At 48.7% G+C, this 21,230-nt stretch overlaps 1 protein-coding gene across 13 annotated transcripts in view; it reads right to left on the bottom strand.

Moving 5' to 3' along the window:
- Positions 1-6,783: 6,783 nt before the first annotated feature.
- Positions 6,784-21,230, bottom strand: part of DGLUCY (D-glutamate cyclase) — a 164,398-nt gene continuing 149,951 nt past the window's right edge. For 12 of the 13 annotated variants that reach the window (XM_016925767.4, XM_063792702.1, XM_016925763.4 and 9 more), the window contains 2 exons: positions 16,580-16,731; positions 6,784-7,455 (listed from right to left, as the gene is read on the bottom strand). In XM_016925767.4, coding sequence (XP_016781256.2) covers positions 7,306-7,455; positions 16,580-16,731 — 302 coding nt within the window. In that variant the 3' untranslated portion in view covers positions 6,784-7,305. 13 annotated transcript variants of the gene reach the window in all.

The following is a 21,230-nucleotide window of genomic DNA, read 5'->3' as shown; positions in this document are numbered from 1 at the left end:
GGGCACCATCAGACCACCCCCTCCTCACTAGAGAAGAAGGGCCTGTTGCATTCATCTTTGTGGGGCTGTCCTCAGTGACGGGGCTTTGTTTGGAAAGGCCCACATTTGCTGACCTGCCTCTTTAGGCTGGAGCATCTTCTCAACAGTGGCATATGCCATGTTTATCACTGAGGATTAACTGCATCATATTAAAATGTAAATTTGATCTTGGTCACTTAATCCCTCTCTGGGTCAGGCTCCTAGAGTCCTGGAGTGTTCCAGAAGAGTAGATCCTTCTTCTAAACAGATTAAGTAAGGACAATATTGGGGATTATGACTCCTTTCTCTCCTGAGAGGATGGGTGGAAGAAAAAGTCCATCTGGTTTGGAAGGTGACAGAAGCCATTAGGATTTATTTCTTATTCACCAGAGTTGTTTAGTCAGATGAGGGCTCATCTTCCTGTTTACACACAGGGCTCATCTTCCTGTTACACACACTGGTCTGTGGGTTGGCCAGACAAGAGTGGGAGAAATTTTCGGCACGAAATACATCCCCATCTGCTGCTTTCCTCTGGCTGGTCCAACCAAAAGAGAGCCAAACTCTGACCCTCTTGGCTCGTTGCTTTTCTGAAAAAGCCATTTCTTGTAGCTGGTGATCCTGAAGCCTCCATCCCTGGAATTCATCTGGCAAGACAGTAGTCTCTGATGATACTATGATTTGAATGTCCCCTCCAAAACGCATGCTGAAATTTCATTGCCATTGTAACTATGCGAAGAGGTGGGACCTTTAAGAGGTATTAGGTCATGGGTTAATGCTGTTATGGTGGGAGAGAGTTTGTTATTGGGGGAGTTCAGCCCCCTTTTTTCCTCTCTTCAGAGCTTGCTTGCCTTTCTGCTTTCTGCCAGGAGATGACCCTGCCAGATGCTGGCACCATGCTCTTGGACTTCCCAGTCTCTAGACCCATAAGCCAAAGAAATGTCTGTTCTTTATAAATAATCTAGTCCGTGGTATTCTGTTATAGCCATAGAAAATGGGCTAAGACAGATGGCCTTAATCCTGAGGTTATAATGGTGCCCAGTACTCTGGGGAAATGTTGGGATTTCAATCCCATTTGCTTTAATTCAACAACTTTCAGAAGAATACTGCTAAATTACATGTTAGATATTAGTGCTGGCATATACCAGAGAGGTCATAATATTCAGTTCCCTCTCCATGAAGTCTCCCCTCTGCATTCCCCAAAAACGATAGTCCAGTCTGTCTACAAACAAACACCACCAATGACAACTCACTACTACTCAAGATGACTAATTTCAGGGTCGGGCAGAAAATTTCATGCAAAGTCCAACGAGAGGCTGCTTTCTGGCAAGTCTTTCCCAAAGTGATGGCAGTGATTCAGGATCCTCCCATCACCAGAGTCCATCATCTTGGGGTCTTCCCTTTTCACCCACACAGGTAAGGGGATGCAGCAAAAAGAGAATCTCACAGGGGTTTTTGGCCAAGTGTGGAAATGGCGGATATCCCTGCTACTTACATTCCATTGGTCAGATCCCAGTCATATGGCCTCAACCTAACTGCAAGGGAGGCTGGGAAAGGTAGTTTTCCTATGGATGCAGGAAAAAGAGGCAGAATTGGTGAGTATCTGGCCAGTCTCTGACAGGCAGCTCTTCAAGCCACCTCAACTTAACAGGTTTTTTGTTTTGTTTTGAGACAGAGCCTTGCTCTGTCACCCAGGCTGGAGTGCAGTGGCACAGTCTTGGCTCATTGCAACCTCTGCTTCTCAAGTTCAACCAATTCTCCTGCCTCAGCCTCCCAAGTAGCTGGGATTACAGGCGTGTGCCACCACAGCCAGCTAATTTTCATATTTTTAGTAGAGAAGAGGGTTTCGCCATGTTGGCCAGGCTGGTCTCAAACTCCTGGCCTCAAGTGATCCACCTGCCTTGGCCTCCCCAGGATTACAGGCATAAGCCACCACATCCAGCCCTAAACTTAAGAGGTTTTAAGCACCCACCCCTCTGTACCTTCATCTAAACAAAATCCACTTCTTCAAATGCGATGCCTGGAATGTGAAGTGAGAGCAAGTCTGTCTGACCTGCCCCATGGAGAACAGGCCCATTTTCCTCTCTGCTTCTTTACTTCTGGTGAGAAATCTTATTGCTGACACACATTGAGTTTATGTGAATTGCTGGTAAGCCACATCCTCCTCTCCACCTTGCCTAGAGGCAGTGGTTTTTCGAATCTGAGTTAGACCTCATCGTGCAGCCAGTGGAAGCCACAGGGAGTGGGCAGGATGTAGCAGAATGCAGTGGGCTGGACCAAGTCGGGGCTGGTGGTCAGCAAAGCCCGTGCAATGAGGGGCAAGGAACAACCTCAGAGGAATGCCTTTCCCTGCTGAGTAATGGAGGGGCCAGAGGACCTCCAGGGGACTAAGGAGCCCTGACCTGCTTAGCTGGCTCACTTGTCTTTGATCCACCTCCTGCAGGGTCTGTGTGGCTCATTCTCCCCTCAAGGTGCCAAGGTCTCCAGCCTGCCCTTGTTATCCATGGAGCATCCTATGCACTGTTCACCATGATTACCTCCCCTCAATGTTCTTGGAAATGCCCAGTGATGCTCCTATGTCCCACAAATCCATTCTGGTTGGCACCAGGCCCATATCTCGCCTTAAATCACCCCATCATTCCCTGCATGTCATCTCCTATCTCCTTGTAACTAGCTTCTCCAGGCTGCAGCCACACTCACCATGGCCACCCCATGGATACAGGTGCTTCCTCAAAGCACAGTCAAGGCTAGGATAAAAGAGCAAAGCTGAGCAAAACTACTAAAGGTCTGAGCAGGAATCCTACAGTGGAATGGACAAGCATCAAAACTGGATCCTGGAATGCAGAGCTCCTGTGGTCCTTGGGCTGGGCCCTGCTAAGGGGTCTTCTCCCTTGCATCAGAGCCCCTGATGTTGGACCACAGGCCTGCCTCTTCCTGTAGCGGGGTCAGGGGTTTGGATGTGTCACTGAGTCTAGGACCCTTATTCTCAGCTTTCTCTGGGCTCAACCTGGTGTCAGCCTCTTTCCCAAACAACTGAAATCCTCTCCCCATGAATTTCTGCCCACAGTGAAGATAACCCATTACATGGTTATGCCTCAGACTCCTCCATGCCAGAAGAGAACCCTGCTGTTACTACTGCAAAACCAAAGACCCATTTGTGTCTTCCCCCAAAACATGAGTCAGAAGCATGCTGGCAGCTTTACCACGGTGAGGGCTTCTCTCTTCTAGCCATCAAGATTACAGAAACGTCGGGGTACAGTCTCAATCAGAGGCCCTCGCTACATGGAACTCTGCAGTCCCAAATCAGGGACAAAAATCCTAATTGGAGGACATGTGGTCAGGGAGGCTGCAGAGCTGAGGTGGCTTCACTGAGCCGTGAGATGCTGCAGATCCCCATGTGGCTGAGTTCTCAGGATGCTGGAGGTGTCAGCCCTGCTGCCGCACCAGCACTGAGCACAGCCCCTGCCGGTGGGAACTCCCCTAGAATGACAAAGGGAGACCTGGAGAGCCCCAGCCCCAGCGACTTCCGCCCAGGGCTGCATCATGCCCCTGCATAGGGAGAACTGAAGTCAGTCCCAGAACCACTGTGCTCCATCCTCACGCTTAACTGCTGTGTGTACAATGCGGGGTTCATTTCTACCCTCTGTGTTCTATTCTCACAACTGTTGCTCCTTAAAGAATGAAACTAGACCTGTTTAAGGAAATGAATGAAAATTAAGCAGGTTCAACAAACATTTGGGGCCATGGCTGCGAAGCTGGACTCCCCTGATCTGGGTGAGTCAGCCGTCACTCAGCAGCGCAACCAGCACAGGATATTGTAAGAGTGTAATGGGACATGGTCAGTGACTCACTTTCTAATGTTGTTGGGCACTGTGCAGTGGGAGCTTGTGAAAGAGATAAGGGCAAGTGACTGGAGTTGTTCAGGAGGACTCTGAGCCGCCTGAGCACTGGAGGGGCCTGACCCACCCACAGGGTGAGGCTGCCCTCCTATGCAAGAGGTTAAAGGGTCCGGGCTCAGGGGGTGCAGGGGAGCAGACAGAGAGGAGGTAGAATAGTGTTAGGGGTGAGGTGAGGGGCAGCAATGGTGATAAATGTTAGGCTCTTCAAAGGACCTTTTGCCTTAGTAAACAAAATGCTGTTCTTTTGCCTTAGTAAACAAAATGCTGTTTGGAAAAAAAAGCATTCCAAAGGTATAAATATTTTGGTGGTGGTAGGAGTAAATCTTCTGTAAAACCCAAGAACTTTGTAAATATATATTCCACATTTGTACATTTTACCATTTTCTTTTTTTCCTTTTTTGAGACAAGCTCTTGCTCTGTCACCCATGCTGGAGTGCAGTGGTGTGATCACAGCTCACTGCAGCCTCGAACTCCCAGGCTCCAGTGATCCTCCCACCTTAGCCCCATGAGTAGCTGGGACTACTGGCGCATACCACCATGCCTGGCAAATTTTAAGAACTTTTTTTGTAGAGATGGGATTTCACTATGTTGTCCAAGCTGGTCTCAAACTTCTGGGCTCAAGGGATCCTCCCGCCTTGGCCTCCCAAAGTGTTGAGATCACAGGTGTGAGCCACCATGCACGGCTGCTTGACTATGCCCTAATGATAATAGTACCCCCTCATCCACACGGAATATGTTCCAAGATCCCCAGGGGATAGTACTGAGCTCGACTGCTGTCAGTTGGAACACGTTTCTGTTCATGTCTTCCACCCACACATGTAATGCCTTTTCCATCTTAACTGATCACTTACCACACATTGTGGCCAGAACTTTTGCAGCTTGAGGTTTGACAACAAAACTAGCACATATTTCTTTTTCCTTCTCAATTCTTTTTTTTTGCTTTTTTGTTTTGAGACAGAGACTCGCTCTGTCACCCAGGCTGGAGTGCAGTGGCGCAATCTCGGCTTACTGCAACCTCCATCTCCCAGTTTCAAGCGATTCTCCCACCTCAGTCTCCCGAGTAGCTGGATTATAGACGCCCACCACCATGCCCAGCTAATTTTTTCTATTTTTGGTAGAGACGGGGTTTTGCCATGTTGCCCAGGCCAGTCTTAAACTCCTGAGCTCAAGTGATCTGCCCTCCTCGGCCTCCCAAAGTGCTGGGAATACTTATAGGCATGAGCCACCATGCCCAGCCTCCTTCTCAATTTCATGGATAGAAAATTCATTCTTACCATAGATCTTAGTAGCCTCAATATATGAACTTGTTCTTTATTAAGTCAAGAACTTTCACCTTTTTGGGTAAATATATATACAGTATGCTTACCTAGTCCTCCATGCCCGTGCAGCAATATGGAGAGGAAGGGAATTCCTAACTTCCGAGGGAACACCTATCAAACATCAGGAAGCCATTAGGAGATTATTATTGGCTGTACAGAAACCTAAAGAGGTGGCAGTCTTACACTGCCGGGGTCACCAGAAAGGAAAGGAAAGGGAAATAGAAAGGAACCACCAAGCGGATATTGAAGCCAAAAGAGCCACAAGGCAGGACCCTCCATTAGAAATGCTAATAGAAGGAGCCCTAGTATAGGGTAATCCCCTCCGGGAAAGCAAGCCCCAGTACTCAGAAGAAATAGAATGGGGAACCTCACGAGGACATAGTTTCCTCCCCTCAGAATGGCCAGCCACCGAAGAAGGAAAAATACTTATGCCTGCAGCTAACCAATGGAAATTACTTAAAACCCTTCACCATATCTTTCTCTTAGGCATTAATAGCACCCATCAGATGGTCAAATTATTATTTACCAGACCAGGCCTTTTCAAAACTATCAAGCAGATAGTCAAGGCCTGTGAAGTGTGCCAAAGAAATAATCCCCTGCACTGCAGGCCATACATTTCAATCCCTTTATCTTTAACCTCCTTGTTAAGTTTGTCTCTTCCAGAATCAAAGCTGTAAAACTACAAATAGTTCTTCAAATGGAGCCCCAGATGCAGTCCATGACTAAGATCTACCATGGACCCCTGGACCAGCCTGCTAGCCCATGCTCCGATGTTGATGACATGGAAGGCACCCCTCCTGAGGAAATCTCAACTGCACAACCCCTACTACGCCCCAATTCAGCAGGAAGCAGTTAGAGCAGTTGTCAGCCAACCTCCCCAACAGCACTTCGGTTTTCCTGTTGAGAGGGGGTACTGAGAGACAGGACTAGCTGGATTTCCTAGGCCAACTAAGAATCCCTAAGCCTAGCTGGGAAGGTGACCACATCCACCTTTAAACATGGGGCTTGCAACTTAGCTCACACCTGACCAATCAGAGAGCTCACTAAAATGCTAATTAGGCAAAAACAGGAGGCAAAGAAATAGCCAATCATCTATCGCCTGAGAGCACAGCAGGAGGGACAATGATCGGGATATAAACCCAGGCATTCGAGCCAGCAATGGCTACCCTCTTTGGGTCCCCTCCCTTTGTATGGGAGCTCAGTTTTCACTCTATTTCACTCTATTAAATCTTGCAACTGTAAAAACAAACAAACAAACAAAAAGACTTTCACCTTTTCACTTAAAGTAAGCCCTTTATGGCCTCTTTTTGGCATATCCAAATTGCCAGCATCCCTGCTCTTGCACTTTGAGGACATTACTAAGTCAAATAAGAGGTTCTTGAATATAAGCACTGCAATACCATGACAGTCGATCTGATCACCTGCTGAGTGACTAGCAGGCGGGTGGTGTAGACAGCACGGGTGCCCTGGACAAAGGGAGGATTCACGTCCTAGGTAGGATGGAGCAGGATGGTGTGAGATTTCATCACGATATTCCGAAGAGTACACAATTTAAAACTTAAGAGTTGTTTATTTCTGAAATTTTTCATTTAGTGTTTTCGGTCTGCAGTTGGCTATGAGTAACTGAAACCATGAATAACAGAAACCATGGATGCGGGAGGATGACTGGAGTCTGGAGTATCCTATCCTACATGGCCTGGGAATGTTTGTTCTCATGCTCTGCCTGGCAGTTAATTGTTCACAAGTGTCCCCATAAGTAACTGTCGAGAAGATTCTCACAGGAGACCACGTGGGCTACCTGAAGAAGCCAGCGTGAAGGAGGGTTGAAATCAACACCTTTAGAGTCTTAGGAATAAAAGTTAAAAAGCCCCAGAGAAATGTTGTCCTTTGTCCACGGCACCTGCACTAACCCCTCCCAGAAAGTGGGCATGCAGTTTCCCAGGCCAGGCGAGTGTTCGTTGCTCACCGAAGACCAGTGTTTACTAGCAGGATTGTCGCCAGAAGCAGCTGCATTCTCCCCGGATGCAGACCTGCCCGTTGGTAGGGACTCTGCTCACACGGAACATTGACGGTTACACCTGCGCCGTGGTGACGTCCACCAGCTTCTGGATCATCTTGGCGTGGGTGTTGTGGAAGGGCAGCCCATCCACCTCCATGCCCACGATGCCCGAGACGCCACTCCGGACTTTGTGCTGCACCAAGATGCCCAGCATTTTTTCTTCCTGGAAAAAAATGGGGCAGAAATAGAAGGAGTGGAGGGGGAGGAAAAAGAAATTTCTTTTATACACATTTATAAGTGAGAAGGATCCTTTGTGTTGACATACTTGCTTTTTAAAAAAGTAAAATTTTGGTTTAAAATACTAATACCATTGGAAAAGTCATGAAAAGTAAGTGTCCTCCATCACAGCTCATTGGCCCCCAAATCTACTCCCCAGAAACAATCACGGGAATAGTTTGGGTTGCTTCTTTTGGTAGTTACTGTTATGTAACTAAATAATATGCTTTAATGGAAACATAGTTTCTTAGTTTGATTGTCCGTTTTCAGAGATGGGGTCTTGCTATGTTGCCCAGACTGGTATTGAACTCCTGGCCTCAAGTGATTCTTCTGTCTCAGTCTCCTGACTAGCTGGGACTATAGGTACACATCACTGTGCCCGGCCAGCCTGCATTTCCTTAACCAACAATGAAGATTCACTCCTCCTGCAGGTGCAGTGCAGGCTATTTCCTGCCAATCAGTTCCTCCCAGCCCTGGATTATCTGCCAATAGTCTTTGTGCCAAAGGCCCCCATTTCTCCTGAGACCTCTTAGCCTAATGTGGGGCATGTGTCAAATCCTGCTGCTGTTGCCTTCTAGAAATGACCAAGGTGACTGTGGGAGTGGGAGCATCTAGGTGTAGCAGAGCCACAGAGAATACAAGCCCCCATCCTGAAGCCGCAGCCCAGGGCCTAGCAGGCAGAGTGGTTTGGGGATCAGACAGATCTGACTTGAGTCTTTCCTGGCAGGAATTTTAACTGTTCTGTGCCTTAGTGTGCTTATCTGTAAAATGGGGAGGGTGATGATAAAAGTACTCATCATGCCTCCTTTAGAGGGTTGTTCTGAGGATTAAGTACAAGCAAAGCACTTAGCAGGGTCCTTGGCACACAACAGGCATTCACAAAATGAGGTTGATTTTATTGGCAGGGCTAGGTCTTCTGGCCTTTAGCCTAGAGCTTTCTCCCTTTGCTCTCCTGCTGGTTAAAAAAAAAAAAAAAAAAAAGTGGTTTGATCCTCCTCCATCCCCCCTCCTTCCAAAAATAAAATCCCAAAGCACCACTTGCCCAAGCCGCTAATGTGTCTGTCCCTAGTGAACAGCTCGGGTTCCCCTAAGGAGAGTGAGCCTTATGTGAAGGCATAAAGCAACTCAAACACATCCTTCCCTCTTCTTCTTCTTCCTCCTCCTCCTCTTCCTTCTCCCTGTCTTCTTCCTCCTCCACAACAAAGGCAGGAGGTGAGAGGAGGGGACCTAAGGAATCTAGAATAGGACATTAGGGCAGCTATAAGAAGGCTCTCTCCCTGCTCAGGCATTTGCTCATTCATCCCACCATTGATCAAAGGTTTATTGAACACCTGCTAAGTATGTATCAGGCCCTGAACCAGGGATACGGTGGTGAATGTGACATGGTTCCTCCCCCCATGGGGTTCACAGTCTAGATGAGTAATCAGGTAGTCATAGTACAGGATGTCACAGCACAGAGCAGGGGCACCCAACCCAGCTTATTGGCATGGCTCAGGGAACATTTTCTGGAGGCAGGGTGTTATGGACTCAATATGTACCCTCAAATTTTGTATGTTGAACCTAATCCTCAATTGTTGGAATTTGAAAGTGGGGTCTTTGGGAGGTAATAAGATTGAGATGAGGTCATGAGAGTGAGGGTCAGGATGTGATAAGTGCTCTTATAAGAAAAAGAGAAACCAGAGCTCTCGCTCTCTCCACCATATGCGGACTCAGCAAGAAGGCGGCCATCTGTAAGCCAGGAAGAGAGTCCCCACCAGTGAATCAAAACTACTGGCACCTTGATGTTGGACTTCCCAACCTCTAGAACTGTGATAACTAAATTTCTGTTGTTCAAGCCACCTAGTCTATAGTTGTTTTTTAAAATAGCAGCTTGAGCTACGACAAGGGGCAACTAGGATCAGAGGTGATGAAAGAATAAAAATGAGCCAGCTGAGAGCCCTGGAGGGTTACTCACTAACTTTTTCTAAATAATAGAGAAAGCATTGGCAAATGTTAACTGCAAACTGTCTCTTCACAGCTGGCCTGAGAGCCTGCATTTCTGTTCTGCCCTGGGGGCCAAGAAGGATGTTCCTCTGTAGGAGGGAGGCCCTAAATCATTTCCACTTTCACATGTGTCCTTTCTCCAACAGCTCCTTCTCAGGAGCTACCCACTCAGAATGGCATTTCCCGCCCTTTGTTTGGGCTTCTTCCTCTCGCTTCTCTTCTCCACTGGTCATATCCTCTCTTTATGGGGGAATGTTTCTGGGACTCCTGGGGCCATTTCCTCATAGCACACTGTTTCCCTCACCATTCTCATCCTTCTGGGCCCCAGGAAGGGCTGTGGGGTCCTCAGGGTGCACGTGATCAGCCAACAGGTTTGGAGCTGACTGGCACCCAGCCTCCAAGAGACACAGGGACCAGCTGGGCCAACAGCTACTCCCTGCAAATTTCCAAGAATCACGGAATGACCATGCCATCTTCTAAGAGGCAGAGGTGGTAACAGTGGCGGAGAATTACCAGGGAGCAGCTGGAGGGCAGGGCGCCTGAAGGCCACTGCACCAGTCCAGGCTGAGACAACAGGGCAGGAGAGGAGGAATGGAGGACCCAAGTGAGGGAGAGTAGACAGGGCTTGGATGGGGACAGAGGCCCCACGGTGGCTGAGTGTGTGGATGCTGAGTGTGTAGAAGCTGAGTGTATGGGTGCTTGCTATTAAGTCACACTGGGAGCACGGTGGGCAGATATTTATGGGAGGTGATGATGCCGCTCAAAGTGGGGTGCCTTCTGGGAAGTTGGAACTGTTTTGTGTCTTAATCTTGGTGGTGGTTGCAAGGGTGTATACTTATGTAAAAATTCATCCAACTGTACACTTAAGGTGTACACACTTTATTGTACGTTAATTATACTTTAACAAAAATAAGTTATAAAGAATAGTAGGGTGAATGAAAGTGCTGAAAGAGAATGGGAGCCCAGAATGAGGCCCGAGGCTGTTCCTGCCTCTCTGCATCACCCATCCATCAAAGCATTCATCCTTCCATATGCTCACCCATCTATCCATCCATCCATGCATGCATCCATCTATGCATCCATCTATTATCCATCCATCCCTCCATCCACCCACCTACCCAACCATCTATCCATCCATTATCCATCCATCCATGCATCCATCCATCTATTATCCACGCATCCCTCCATCCACCCATACATCCATCATCCATCCATCCATGCATCCATCCATCTATTATCCATCCATCCCTCCATCCACCCATCCATCTATCCATCCATCCATGCATCCATCATCTCTCCATCCAACATTTCCTGAGTGCCTTCCCTGGGCCAGGCTCTGAAGTAGGGACAAATAAGTCATCGTTTGTTCCTCCAAGAGCTCTCACTCTTTGGCCCCTCACTCCCTACCTACCACTGGGCATGTGAATAACAGGGTCCTCTTCTGTTTCCCCAACCCACATGGCTGCTATGCCCTGGGTTGATGGAATATTCCTCATCCATGTCACCATGGGTGCTCAGTACCTGCCCTGGAGCAGAGATGGAGCAGAGAGGGGCTGAGAGCCTCGCCAGAGCCCTCAGGCAGCTCCTTCCAGCCTCCACTTCAAGGCAGTGATGCAAAACAGGCCCAGCTGCTGTGTTCCTCTTCCCCAAGTACTGGGTTGAGGTCGGGGAAGTCCAGGAAACCTTTCCTGGTGTTTGTTTATACCACGAGCCCCACGTTTCCTTAGCCTCTTTCCTGCCCAGGCATCAGCTTCCTGGCATTGGCTTGCCCCTCCCAGGGAGTGCCTCTTCTTTGTGATCTCTTGTAAAGGGCTGGCATGAAATGGGCTGGGATGTGAGGCAAGGCACTCCCTTGGCCCTGGGCTCTGGCACAGGCAATGACGAGGCAAGCGGGAACATGGTGCTGAGGCTTCCCGTGGAGCAAGATGGGGCTGGTATAATCATGGTCTCATCTTGCAATAGGCAGGGGAGAGCTGGCTGCCTGGACCGGGCTGGGGAGTGTGGCAGCGGGAGAAACGGCTCCATCTGCCTCCCGGCCACACAGGGAAAGACAGACAGTCCCACATGACGCCACATGGCATCTGGAGGCCCCAGCTCTGTCTTGGCCTTCACCTCCTTCTGCTCTGGCTGTGGGAGCTCTCCTTGGCATAGGCCACCTGCTGCCACCATCAAGCCTGGCTCAGGGACACCCTGACACCTGCCCCAGCCTGACTGAAAGTAAAGAAAGGACCTTGTCATGATAAGAAGGATGACGATGATGATGATAATGATGGTTGGCATTTATTGAACACTTGCTATTAATCCATGCCAGACACTATGCCAGGTGCTTTACACAAAGGGACTCATTTCATCTTCCAATCACCCAAAAAGTAGATCTGTTATGACCCTACTCGAGGAAACTGAGGAATGCTGAGGTTGGAGACTTGCTCAAGGCTGAAGTGGGTGGAGCCAGGACTTGAACCAGGCAGCCGGCCAGGGCCTGTGACCTTCCTAACCACCCACTTCACTCACCCAAGGCAGGCCGGACGTTTTTACAAAGGACTTGGTCCTAGGAAACAGAGAAGTCCACAAACTACAGAAATACAGAGAAGAGAGTGGCCCTAACCCAGACCAACATCCAGGCACAGCCGGCCTGGCTGGCTGCTGTCTGAGGCCTCCATCGGGCTGAGGGGAAGATGGCCCCATGAGGGGGCTTCCCGAGGCCTCATCCTTGGAGGCCTTCAGTCCCTCCCAGGGACCCACCCCCTGCCCAGAGCTCTGTCACCCTGCCAAATTGCAGCACCTTGGCCCCCAAGCTGAGAAAGACCAAGTTCTCCAGCTCCTTAGCTCCAAGCCCTCCTTATCAGACCTTGCAGGTACCCCTGTAAAGTGTCATCAAGTGGCTCTTGGCCCTTGATGACGTCTGAGGAATGCTTGCCCTCAAGTACAACCCAAGGGCCTCTCCCTCACTTTAAGGTGCCCCTGGGCCAAGGGCCAGAGTGGGCAGGGTGTGCCCGGGTAGTGATGTCCACCTTATCTGGCCTCCTCAGCATAGTGCCCGCTTCTACCACACTCACAGTGAGATCCTTAAGAACCCCTGTCCCCAAATGCAACTCACTGAGCAGAGCTGTGGGACATTTCTCTGCCCCAACCAATCAAGCTTTTCCACTAGCTCAGGCCACAGCTCTGCCCAGCATCTCTGGATGACTCAAGGACCCCCACGTAGTGACCTGCAGAACTCTAGTGTGACGATTCTAGCTGTTTCCTCTGCACACTGTACGGCTTCATGTCCCTGTACCTTTGCTTATGTGGGTTCTGTGGCCTAGAAGGCCTTTTCCACCCTTCCTTACCTGGCTACTTATATCCTACTCACTCCTCAAGACAGCTCAGTGCCAGTGCCACCTCCTCCAGGCAGCCTTCAGTGAACTCGCTGAGCTAAGCACTGTTTTCTGTGCTCCCACAGAAGCTTTTTTCAAAAAAAAATTTTTTTTTTTTGAGACAGAGCCTCACTCTGTCACCCAGGCTGGAGTGCAGTGGTGTCATCATGGCTCACTGCAACCTCCACCTCCCGAGTTCAAGTGATTCTCATGTCTCAGCCTCTCGAACAGCTGGGACTACAGGCGCCCGCCACCACGCCTGGCTAATTTTTGTATTTTCAGTAGAGATGGGCTTTCACCATATTGGCCAGGCTGGTCTCGAACTCCTGGCCTCAAGTGATCTGCCTGCCTCAGCCTCCCAAAGTTCTGGGAATACAGGTGAGAGCCACCACGCCCGGCCTCTCACTGAAGCTTACTGTGCACATTCCATCTTGGCTCCTGAAATTGCCTGTCATGTGTAGTCTCCCCAGTGGACCCTGAGTCCCCAACCCAGGGTGACTCCTCATTGTCCCCTAGAGCAAGCCTGGGCCTGGCCCAGGGGCGGGGCTCAACAAACATGTGTTTGTACTTTTGCTTTTAAAAAATCCCCATTTTAGGCCAGGCGTGGTGGCTCACGCCTGTAATCCCAGCACTTTGGGAGGCTGAGGCAGGTGGATCACTTGAAGTCAGGAGTTCAAGACCAGCCTGGCCAACATGGTGAAACCCTGTCACCACTAAAAATACAAAAATTAGCCGGGTGTGGTGGTGCGCACCTGTAATCCCAGCTACTTGGCAGGCTGAGGCAGGAAAATCACTCAAACCTGGGAGGCGGAGGTTGCAGTGAGCTGAGATTTCTCCACTGCACTCCAGCCTGGTAACAGAGCGAGACTCCATCTCAAAAAAAAAAAAAAATCCCCATTTTATGTTCTTTATAAGGGTGGTACATTATTAATTGATTTATGAAGGACTAGGTAGAAATGCAGAAGGAAAAGTTTCCATCTGTGTGTTGGGCTGTGTGATTTGTTTGGCTGGGTTCGTTCTTTTGTGTCTGCGTGAATCAGGAATCATGTGTGAAGCAGCCCTTGCGTGTTTTTTTCCAGTTCAGATCCAGGAAGTATAAAGAAAGCACAAAAGGCCCTCTGGGCCCCTCTAGGGCAGACCATTTCCCTCTGAAAATGTCACCACAACTGCCTGAGCTCCCCCTCCCCCATCTCTCTTCCCTGGCACTACCAGGAACTGGGACACTTCTGAGTGGAATTGGGAAAAGCACAGAGAATGGAGTCACAGAGACCTAGACTCGGATCCCAGCTCTGCCTCTCAGCTGGGTGGTCTCAGGCAAGCCATCGGCTTCACAGAGCCCCAGGTCTCTCGTCTGTAAAATGGGAATGACACCACCAATCCAGGCAGGTGCTGGAGAGAAACAGAGGCCAGGGGCAGGAAGGAGAAAGACACAGAGAAACAGAGAGGGAGAGACAGACAGAAGGAAAAAGCGAAGAGACAGGGTGTAAGAAAACAGGAAAGAAAGACAGAAAAGAGGCCGGGCGTGGTGGCTCACGCCTGGAATCCCAGCACTTTGGGAGGCTGAGGCAGGTGGATCACCTGAGGTCAGGAGTTCAAGACCAGCCTCGCCAACTTGGTGAAATCCTGTCTCTACTAAAAATACAAAAAAAATTAGCTGGGCATGGTGGCAGGCACCTGTAATCCCAGCTACTCGAGAGGCTAAGGCAGGAGAGTTGCTTGAACTTGGGGGGTGGAGGTTGCAGTGAGCCGAGATCGTGCCACTGTACTCCAGCCTGGGTGACAAGAGCAAAACTCTGTCTTAAAAAAAAAAAAGAAAGAAAGAAAGAAAGAAAGAAAAGAGGCAGCAATGCGGACGTCTGGTTGCAGACGTTGGGAGGCTATCGGGCCTGCCCACTGGCAGGGGACTTGTAGCAACCACCCACCCAATCTCGGGCTCTTCTGCAGGCTCAGTGCTCAGGACCCTCCTGCCTCTTGGATTTGCTTTCCCATCTCCCCAGACCTTCCACGCCCTCTCCCACAACCTTCGACACCCACCTCTAATCCCTCAGGCTGCTGTCTGCTCACAGGTGAAGTCACATCTGACCCAGGATTTAGATGTAAAGTCAGAGCTTTGGCCCCGTTTTCCCAAGGTCCAAATTACCTGGGAATATTCCCCAAGTAGGTGTCCCGTTAAGCACTGAGGCATTGTGAATGTCCCGCAAGTCTGGTCCACCAGCTTCTCCTCCAAGAGGGGCAGGTCCCATCTCCTTGAGGAGCCCCAGAGGAGGCGGGTTAGAGCCTGGAATTGGTGTTGGGGGCGGAGCTTGCTCTAAGAGGGCCATGGAAATTGAGGCCCAAGGAAGGAAGGGCCAGTCCCGCCGCCACCTCGCTGCTCAGGCTTGGGCGCTGGGCGCTGGCCACTTCTCTTTTGCATTTTCCCCATATGCATGTGTGAGTTCACATAAGTTAGACGGGCACACGTTGATGCCCTTCCTCTGCACTGCGCTACAGAGTGTACCTAGAACTGCAAACAACACTTCAGAGCATGGGGTCTGCAGTCAGAGGAGCTCAGACAAAAGTTACCTGCTGCTGCCTCTCAGGGAGAGTCCTCAGGGAGAAAGTCACAGTGTCCTTGGGTCCAGCTAATATGATCTGTCCCTTCCCAGGGATTCTTTTTTTTTTTTTTTTTGAGACAGGGTCTCCCACTCTGTCTCCAAGGCTGGAGTGCAGTGAAGTGAACATAGCTCACTGCAGCCTTGGATTCCTGGGCTCAAGCGATCCTCCCACTTCAGCCTCCCAGGTAGCTGGGACCACAGGTGCATGCCACCAGGCCCAGCTAATTTTAAAAATTTTTTTCTAGAGATGAGGTCTCACCATGTTGTCCAGGCTGGTCTCAAACTTCTGGGCTCAGGTGATCCTCCTGCCTTGGCCTCCCAAAGTGCTGAGATTATAGGCATGAGTCACCACACCCAGCTGGACCAGGGATTCTTAATGGCCCCAGACTAAGAGTCTTGTGCAGAAAAATACATGTACAGGAACAATTGTGCAAACAGCTTCAGGGGCTCATGGACCTCCTCCTTGTGGGCCCTGGGGTCTGAAGCCCTCTTCTACTTTTGTCTCACCCCCTACCTCCTGCTCTCCACCTCAAGAGCTGTCTCCCACAAACCATCACTAAGCCTGTCCTCATCTCCCAAGCCCCTGCTCCCCCCATTCCTCCCGCTGGGATTCCTCTCCTTCTACTTGGCTTATTCCTTGCAGCCTCCAGCCCATAGGATTCTCTTCTCACCTTGTCTGTCCCCCTTAGCACTTTCCTTAGTATGGCTGATTGACTTACTCTGGAGGTTTTAGTGGCCTCGCTGGGTGGTGAATTCCTTGGAGGGGGCTGACAGGACACCTGCCCACCACTAACAGTATGAAGTACCCACCATGGGTGAGGCATTCGGTTCCTCCAACAATGCTGACCACCCCCATTTTACAGATGAAGAAAATGAGGCTCAGAGAAGCTAAGCAACTCACCCAAAGTCAGACTAGAAGGAAAATGGTCACTTGGATCAGGCCTGCCACACGATTCAGAACCGCGAGTAGCTTAAAGGGCACCCAATCCAGGAGACCTTTGCTTTAAGGCTGGCTCTGCCTCTGGCTTTTGAGGGGCAGCAGGGTGCCAGCCCTCGGCTTACGGCTTGGGACCTCAGGCCTGCTGCTCATCCAGGGTAAAAGCTGCTTCCAGGCGAGCGGCTGGCTGGGGTTTGTTACCTTAATGACCGACGGGAGGGCCTGAGTCCAGGCCTGATCTCCAGGTGCCCTGGAGGGTCCCACTGCTTTCCTCAGGTACTGACTGTGGACAGCACATGAGTACAGGATGTAGAGTGCGCAGGCCAGGGCATAGCCTCCCCAGTTAGAAACACCTAGAACAGCAAAACAAGATTCCATCATGGAGTTGGAAAAGTCATGTGTCTGTCAGCCTGCCTCTAGGAAGCAGAACTATCTGCAGGACTGGTCTACGGTCCCATAGCACCAGTATCATCTGGGAACTTGCTAGAAACACAAATTCTTTGGCCCCAGCCCAGAACTACTGAATAAAAAGCTCAGCAGGAGAGGAGAGGAAAGGAACAAGCTGAATTTTCTTTATTTGTATTTATTTATTTATTATTATTATTTTTTGAGACAAAGTCTTGCTCTGTTGCCCAGGCTGGACTGTAGTGGTGCGATCTCGGCTCACTGCAACCTCTGCCTCCTGGGTTCAAGCGATTCTCCTGCCTCAGCCTCCTGAGCAGCTGGGACTACAGGTGTGTGCCACCACGCCCAGCTAATTTTTATATTTTTAGAAGGGACGGGGTTTCACCATATTGGCCAGGTTGGTCTTGAACTCCTGATCTTGTGATCCACCCATCTTGGCCTCCCAAAGTTCTGGGATTACAGGCATGAGCCACTGCACCTGGCCTATTTTTATTTTTAATTTTTTTTAGTGATGGGGTCTCCCTCTGTCTCCCAGGCAAGCACGATCATAGCTCATTGGGGTGGAGGCTTAAACTCCTGGGTTCAAGTGATCCCCCTGCCTCAGTCTCCCAAGTAGCTGGGATTATAGGTGCACCTGGCTGAGTTTTGATAAATCCTCTATGTGAGTCTGATCCAAGCCAAAGTTTGAAAACCCTTGCTCTAAACTACTTAATCCACTGCTAATGACCATCAGAAAAAAAGGTTTAGGCAATAACCATAGAAACCCATTCCAAAACACTCAACACGAAGAAACTCTCCCCGCTGGCTGAGCTGAATCCCCTGTGCCACGTGGAAGCCCACCCTCAGAGGGCAGGAAACAGCCCCGTCGCGCTGGATCCCATGACCTCTCCATGTGCTCAAAGATCACTCCCAAATCAGCCTCAGACTTCCCTTCCTTTTCCATCACAGGCCCAAAGGGCTTATTCCCCAGTTTTGGGACCATCTCCTTGGCTCTTCCCTGAAAACTGCTTGAGTTCTCCATGCAGTTGAAGAAGAATTGATGAAGGGCCTGGTAAGCAATAAGTGCTAGAGCACCACGAAAGTGAGGTCAATCCCGCTCAGGAGAGGAGGGACTGTGCACACGGCCAGCCACGGGCCACTATGACTGAGATGTTCACGCAGAATTATGGGAGCATGGAGAGGGGGCACTCATTCTGACTGGTTTAGGAAAGATTCACAGAAAAGGGGTCATTTAATATGGGCCTTGTAGGTTGAGTAAAATTTTGCCAGAAGAGGGGTGGAGGAATGGGAGCAATTCCAGTTAAAAAAAAAAAGAAAAACAAACAAAAAAAATAACAAACAAAAACTCCCTTGGCCGGGCACGGTGGCTCAAGCCTGTAATCCTAGCACTTTGGGAGGTTGAAATGGGCAGATCACCTGAGATTAGGAGTTCGAGATCAGCCTGGCCAACATGGTGAAACCCCATCTCTACTAAAAATACAAAAATCAGCAGGGCGTGGTGGAGGGCACCTGTAATCCCAGCTACTCAGGAGGCTGAGGCAGGAAAACCACTTGAACCCAGGAGGTGGAGGTTGCAGTGAGCCAAGATCATGCCACGGCACTCCAGTCTGGGCAACAGACCAAGACTCCGTAACAAACAAACAAACAAACAAACAAACAAACATTCTTCAGTGAATACAAAGGCATGTGGCATGAAAATACAAGCCATATATCAAAATGTGGCAGGTAAAGACCATATGATAAAAATAATACTGTATTCTACTGATTTTAAGATGTACTTTTGTTACACTTACATCTCTGAAATTGAGATGTATCTTACAATTAATAGTATCTTACAGTTACAATTGGTTGTATTTTCCTTTCTTAGTAGTATGTAAATTATTGTTAATTCTTGTCATCAATTATTATTATTTTTTTTTGAGAGCGAGTCTTGCTCTGTTGCCCATGCTGGAGTGCAGTGTTATGATCTCAGCCCACTGCAACCTCTGCTTCCTGGGTTCAAGCGATTCTCCTCCCTCAGCCTCCCGAGTAGCTGGGACTACAGGTGCATGCCAACACGCCTGGCTAAGTTTTGTATTTTTAGTAGAGATGGAGTTTTACTGCGTTGGCCAGGCTGGCCCTGAACTCCTGGCCTCAAACGACCAACCCGTCTTGGCCTCCCAAAGTGCTGGGATTACAGGTGTGAGTCACCGTGCCTGGCTTTTTTCATTTTTTAATGAAGACAGGGTCTCACTCTGTCACCTAGGCTGGAGTGCAGTGGCACAATCATAGCTCACTGTAACCTGGAACTCTTGGACTGAAATGATCCTCCTGCCTTGGCTTCCCAAAGTGGTGGGATTTTTTTTTTTTTTTTTTTTTTTAAGAGACGGAGTCTTGCTCTGTCGCCCGGGCTGGAGTGCAGTGGCACGATCTCGGCTCACTGCAGGCTCCGCCTCCTGGGTTCACGCCATTCTCCTGCCTCAGCCTCCTGAGTAGCTGGGACTATAGGCACCTGCCACCATGCCCAGCTAATTTTTGTATTTTTAGTAGAGATGGGGTTTCACCATGTTAGCCAGGATGGTCTCGATCTCCTGACCTTGTGATCTGCCTGACTCAGCTTCCCAAAGTGCTGGGATTACAGGCATGAGCCACCGCGCCCAGCCTTTTCTTCATTTTTTAATAAAGACAGGGTCTCACTCTGTCACCCAGGCTGGAGTGCAGTGGCGCAATCATAGCTCACTATAACCTGGAACTCTTGGACTCAAGTGATCCTCCTGCCTTGGCTTCCCAAAGTGCTGGGATTACAGGCATGAGCCACTATGCCTGGCCATCAATGACATCTTATATTCAATGGAACAGAGTATCTTCTTTGATTGAATATTTACAACATGTGGCACTGTTGTAAATGCCTTACATAGAGTAGCTCCTGGAGTCCTTACAACAAGCTTGTGAGGTGTAAGTACTATTATTATCTCCATTTGAAAACTGGGAAACAGACACAGAGATGCCACTAAGCCCAGCTAATATTTTAAAATTTTTTTGTAGAGACAAGTTCTCGCTACATTGCCCAGGCTGGTCTCAAATTCCTAGTGTCAAATGGTCCTCCTGCCTTGGTCTCCCAAAGTGTTAGGGTTATAGGTATGAGCCACTGCACTCAGCCTTCTCCTTCTCTTAACATTGTCGTTTACAGGGCAGAAGTGTGAAACTTTAGTGAAGTCCAGCTTATCAACTGTTTCTTTCATGGAGAATGCCTTTGGTGTTGTTATCTAAAAAGTCATAATCAGCCAGATGTGAAACTTTAGTGAAGTCCAGCTTATCAACTGTTTCTTTCATGGAGAATGCCTTTGGTGTTGTTATCTAAAAAGTCATAATCAGCCAGATGTGGTGGCTCACGCCTGTAATCCCAGCACTTTCAGAGGCCGAGGCAGGTGGATCACTCGAGGTCAGGAGTTCGAGACCAGTGTGGCCAACATGGTGAAACTCCATCTCTACTAAAAAACTACAAAAATTAGCCAGGCATGTTGGCGTGTGCCTGTAATCCCAGCTACTGGGGAGGCTGAGGCAGGAGAATCACTTGAACCCAGGAGGTGGAGGTTGCAGTGAGCTGAGTTCATGCCACTGCACTCCAGCCTGGGCGACAAAGCAAGACACGGTCTTAATCAATCAATCAATCAATCAATCAAATTAAAATAAAAAGAAGTCATAATCATATTCATGCTCATCCAAATTTTCTCCTATGTTACCTTACAGGAGTTTTATAGTTTTGTGTTTTATGTTTAAGTTCATAATCCATTTTGAGTTTATTGTTGTAAAGGATGTAAGGTCTATATGTCTAGATTGATTTTTTCTCATGTGGATGTCCAGTAGTTCCAGTTCCAGCACCATTTGTTGAAAAGACTACCTTTGCTCCATTGCATTGCCTTTGCTCCTTTGTCAAACATTGTGTGGCCCTATTTGTGTGGGTCTACTTCTGGGCTGTCTATTCTGTTCCATTGATCTATTTATCTGTTCTTTCACCAATACCACACTGCCTTGATTACTGTAGCTTTATAGTAAGTCTTAAAGTCAGGTAGTGTCAGTCCTCTGATCTTGTTCTTTTTCAATATTTAGTTTGTTATTCTGTATCTGTTGCCCTTCATATAAACTTTAGAATCAGGTTGTTGATACCCACAAAATAACTTACTGGGATTTTGACTGGGACTATATCAAATTTATCGATCAAGTTGGGAGAACTGACATCTTGACAATATCGAGTCTTCTTATCCATGAACATGGAATATCTCCCCATTGATACAGTTCTTTTTTGATACCCTTCATCAATGTTTTGTATTTTCTTTCATATTTTTAGATTTATTCCTAAGTATTTCATTTTGGAGGATTAATGTAAATGGTAATGTGTTTTTAATTTTAAATTCCACTTGTTCATTGCTGGCATATACAATTAAAGTATTTAACTTTCTATCTTGCA

The sequence above is a fragment of the Pan troglodytes genome, chromosome 15, assembly GCF_028858775.2.
Source record: "Pan troglodytes isolate AG18354 chromosome 15, NHGRI_mPanTro3-v2.0_pri, whole genome shotgun sequence".
In the NCBI taxonomy this organism is placed as follows: domain Eukaryota; kingdom Metazoa; phylum Chordata; class Mammalia; order Primates; family Hominidae; genus Pan; species Pan troglodytes.
This window is presented reverse-complemented; position numbering and strand designations above follow the sequence as displayed.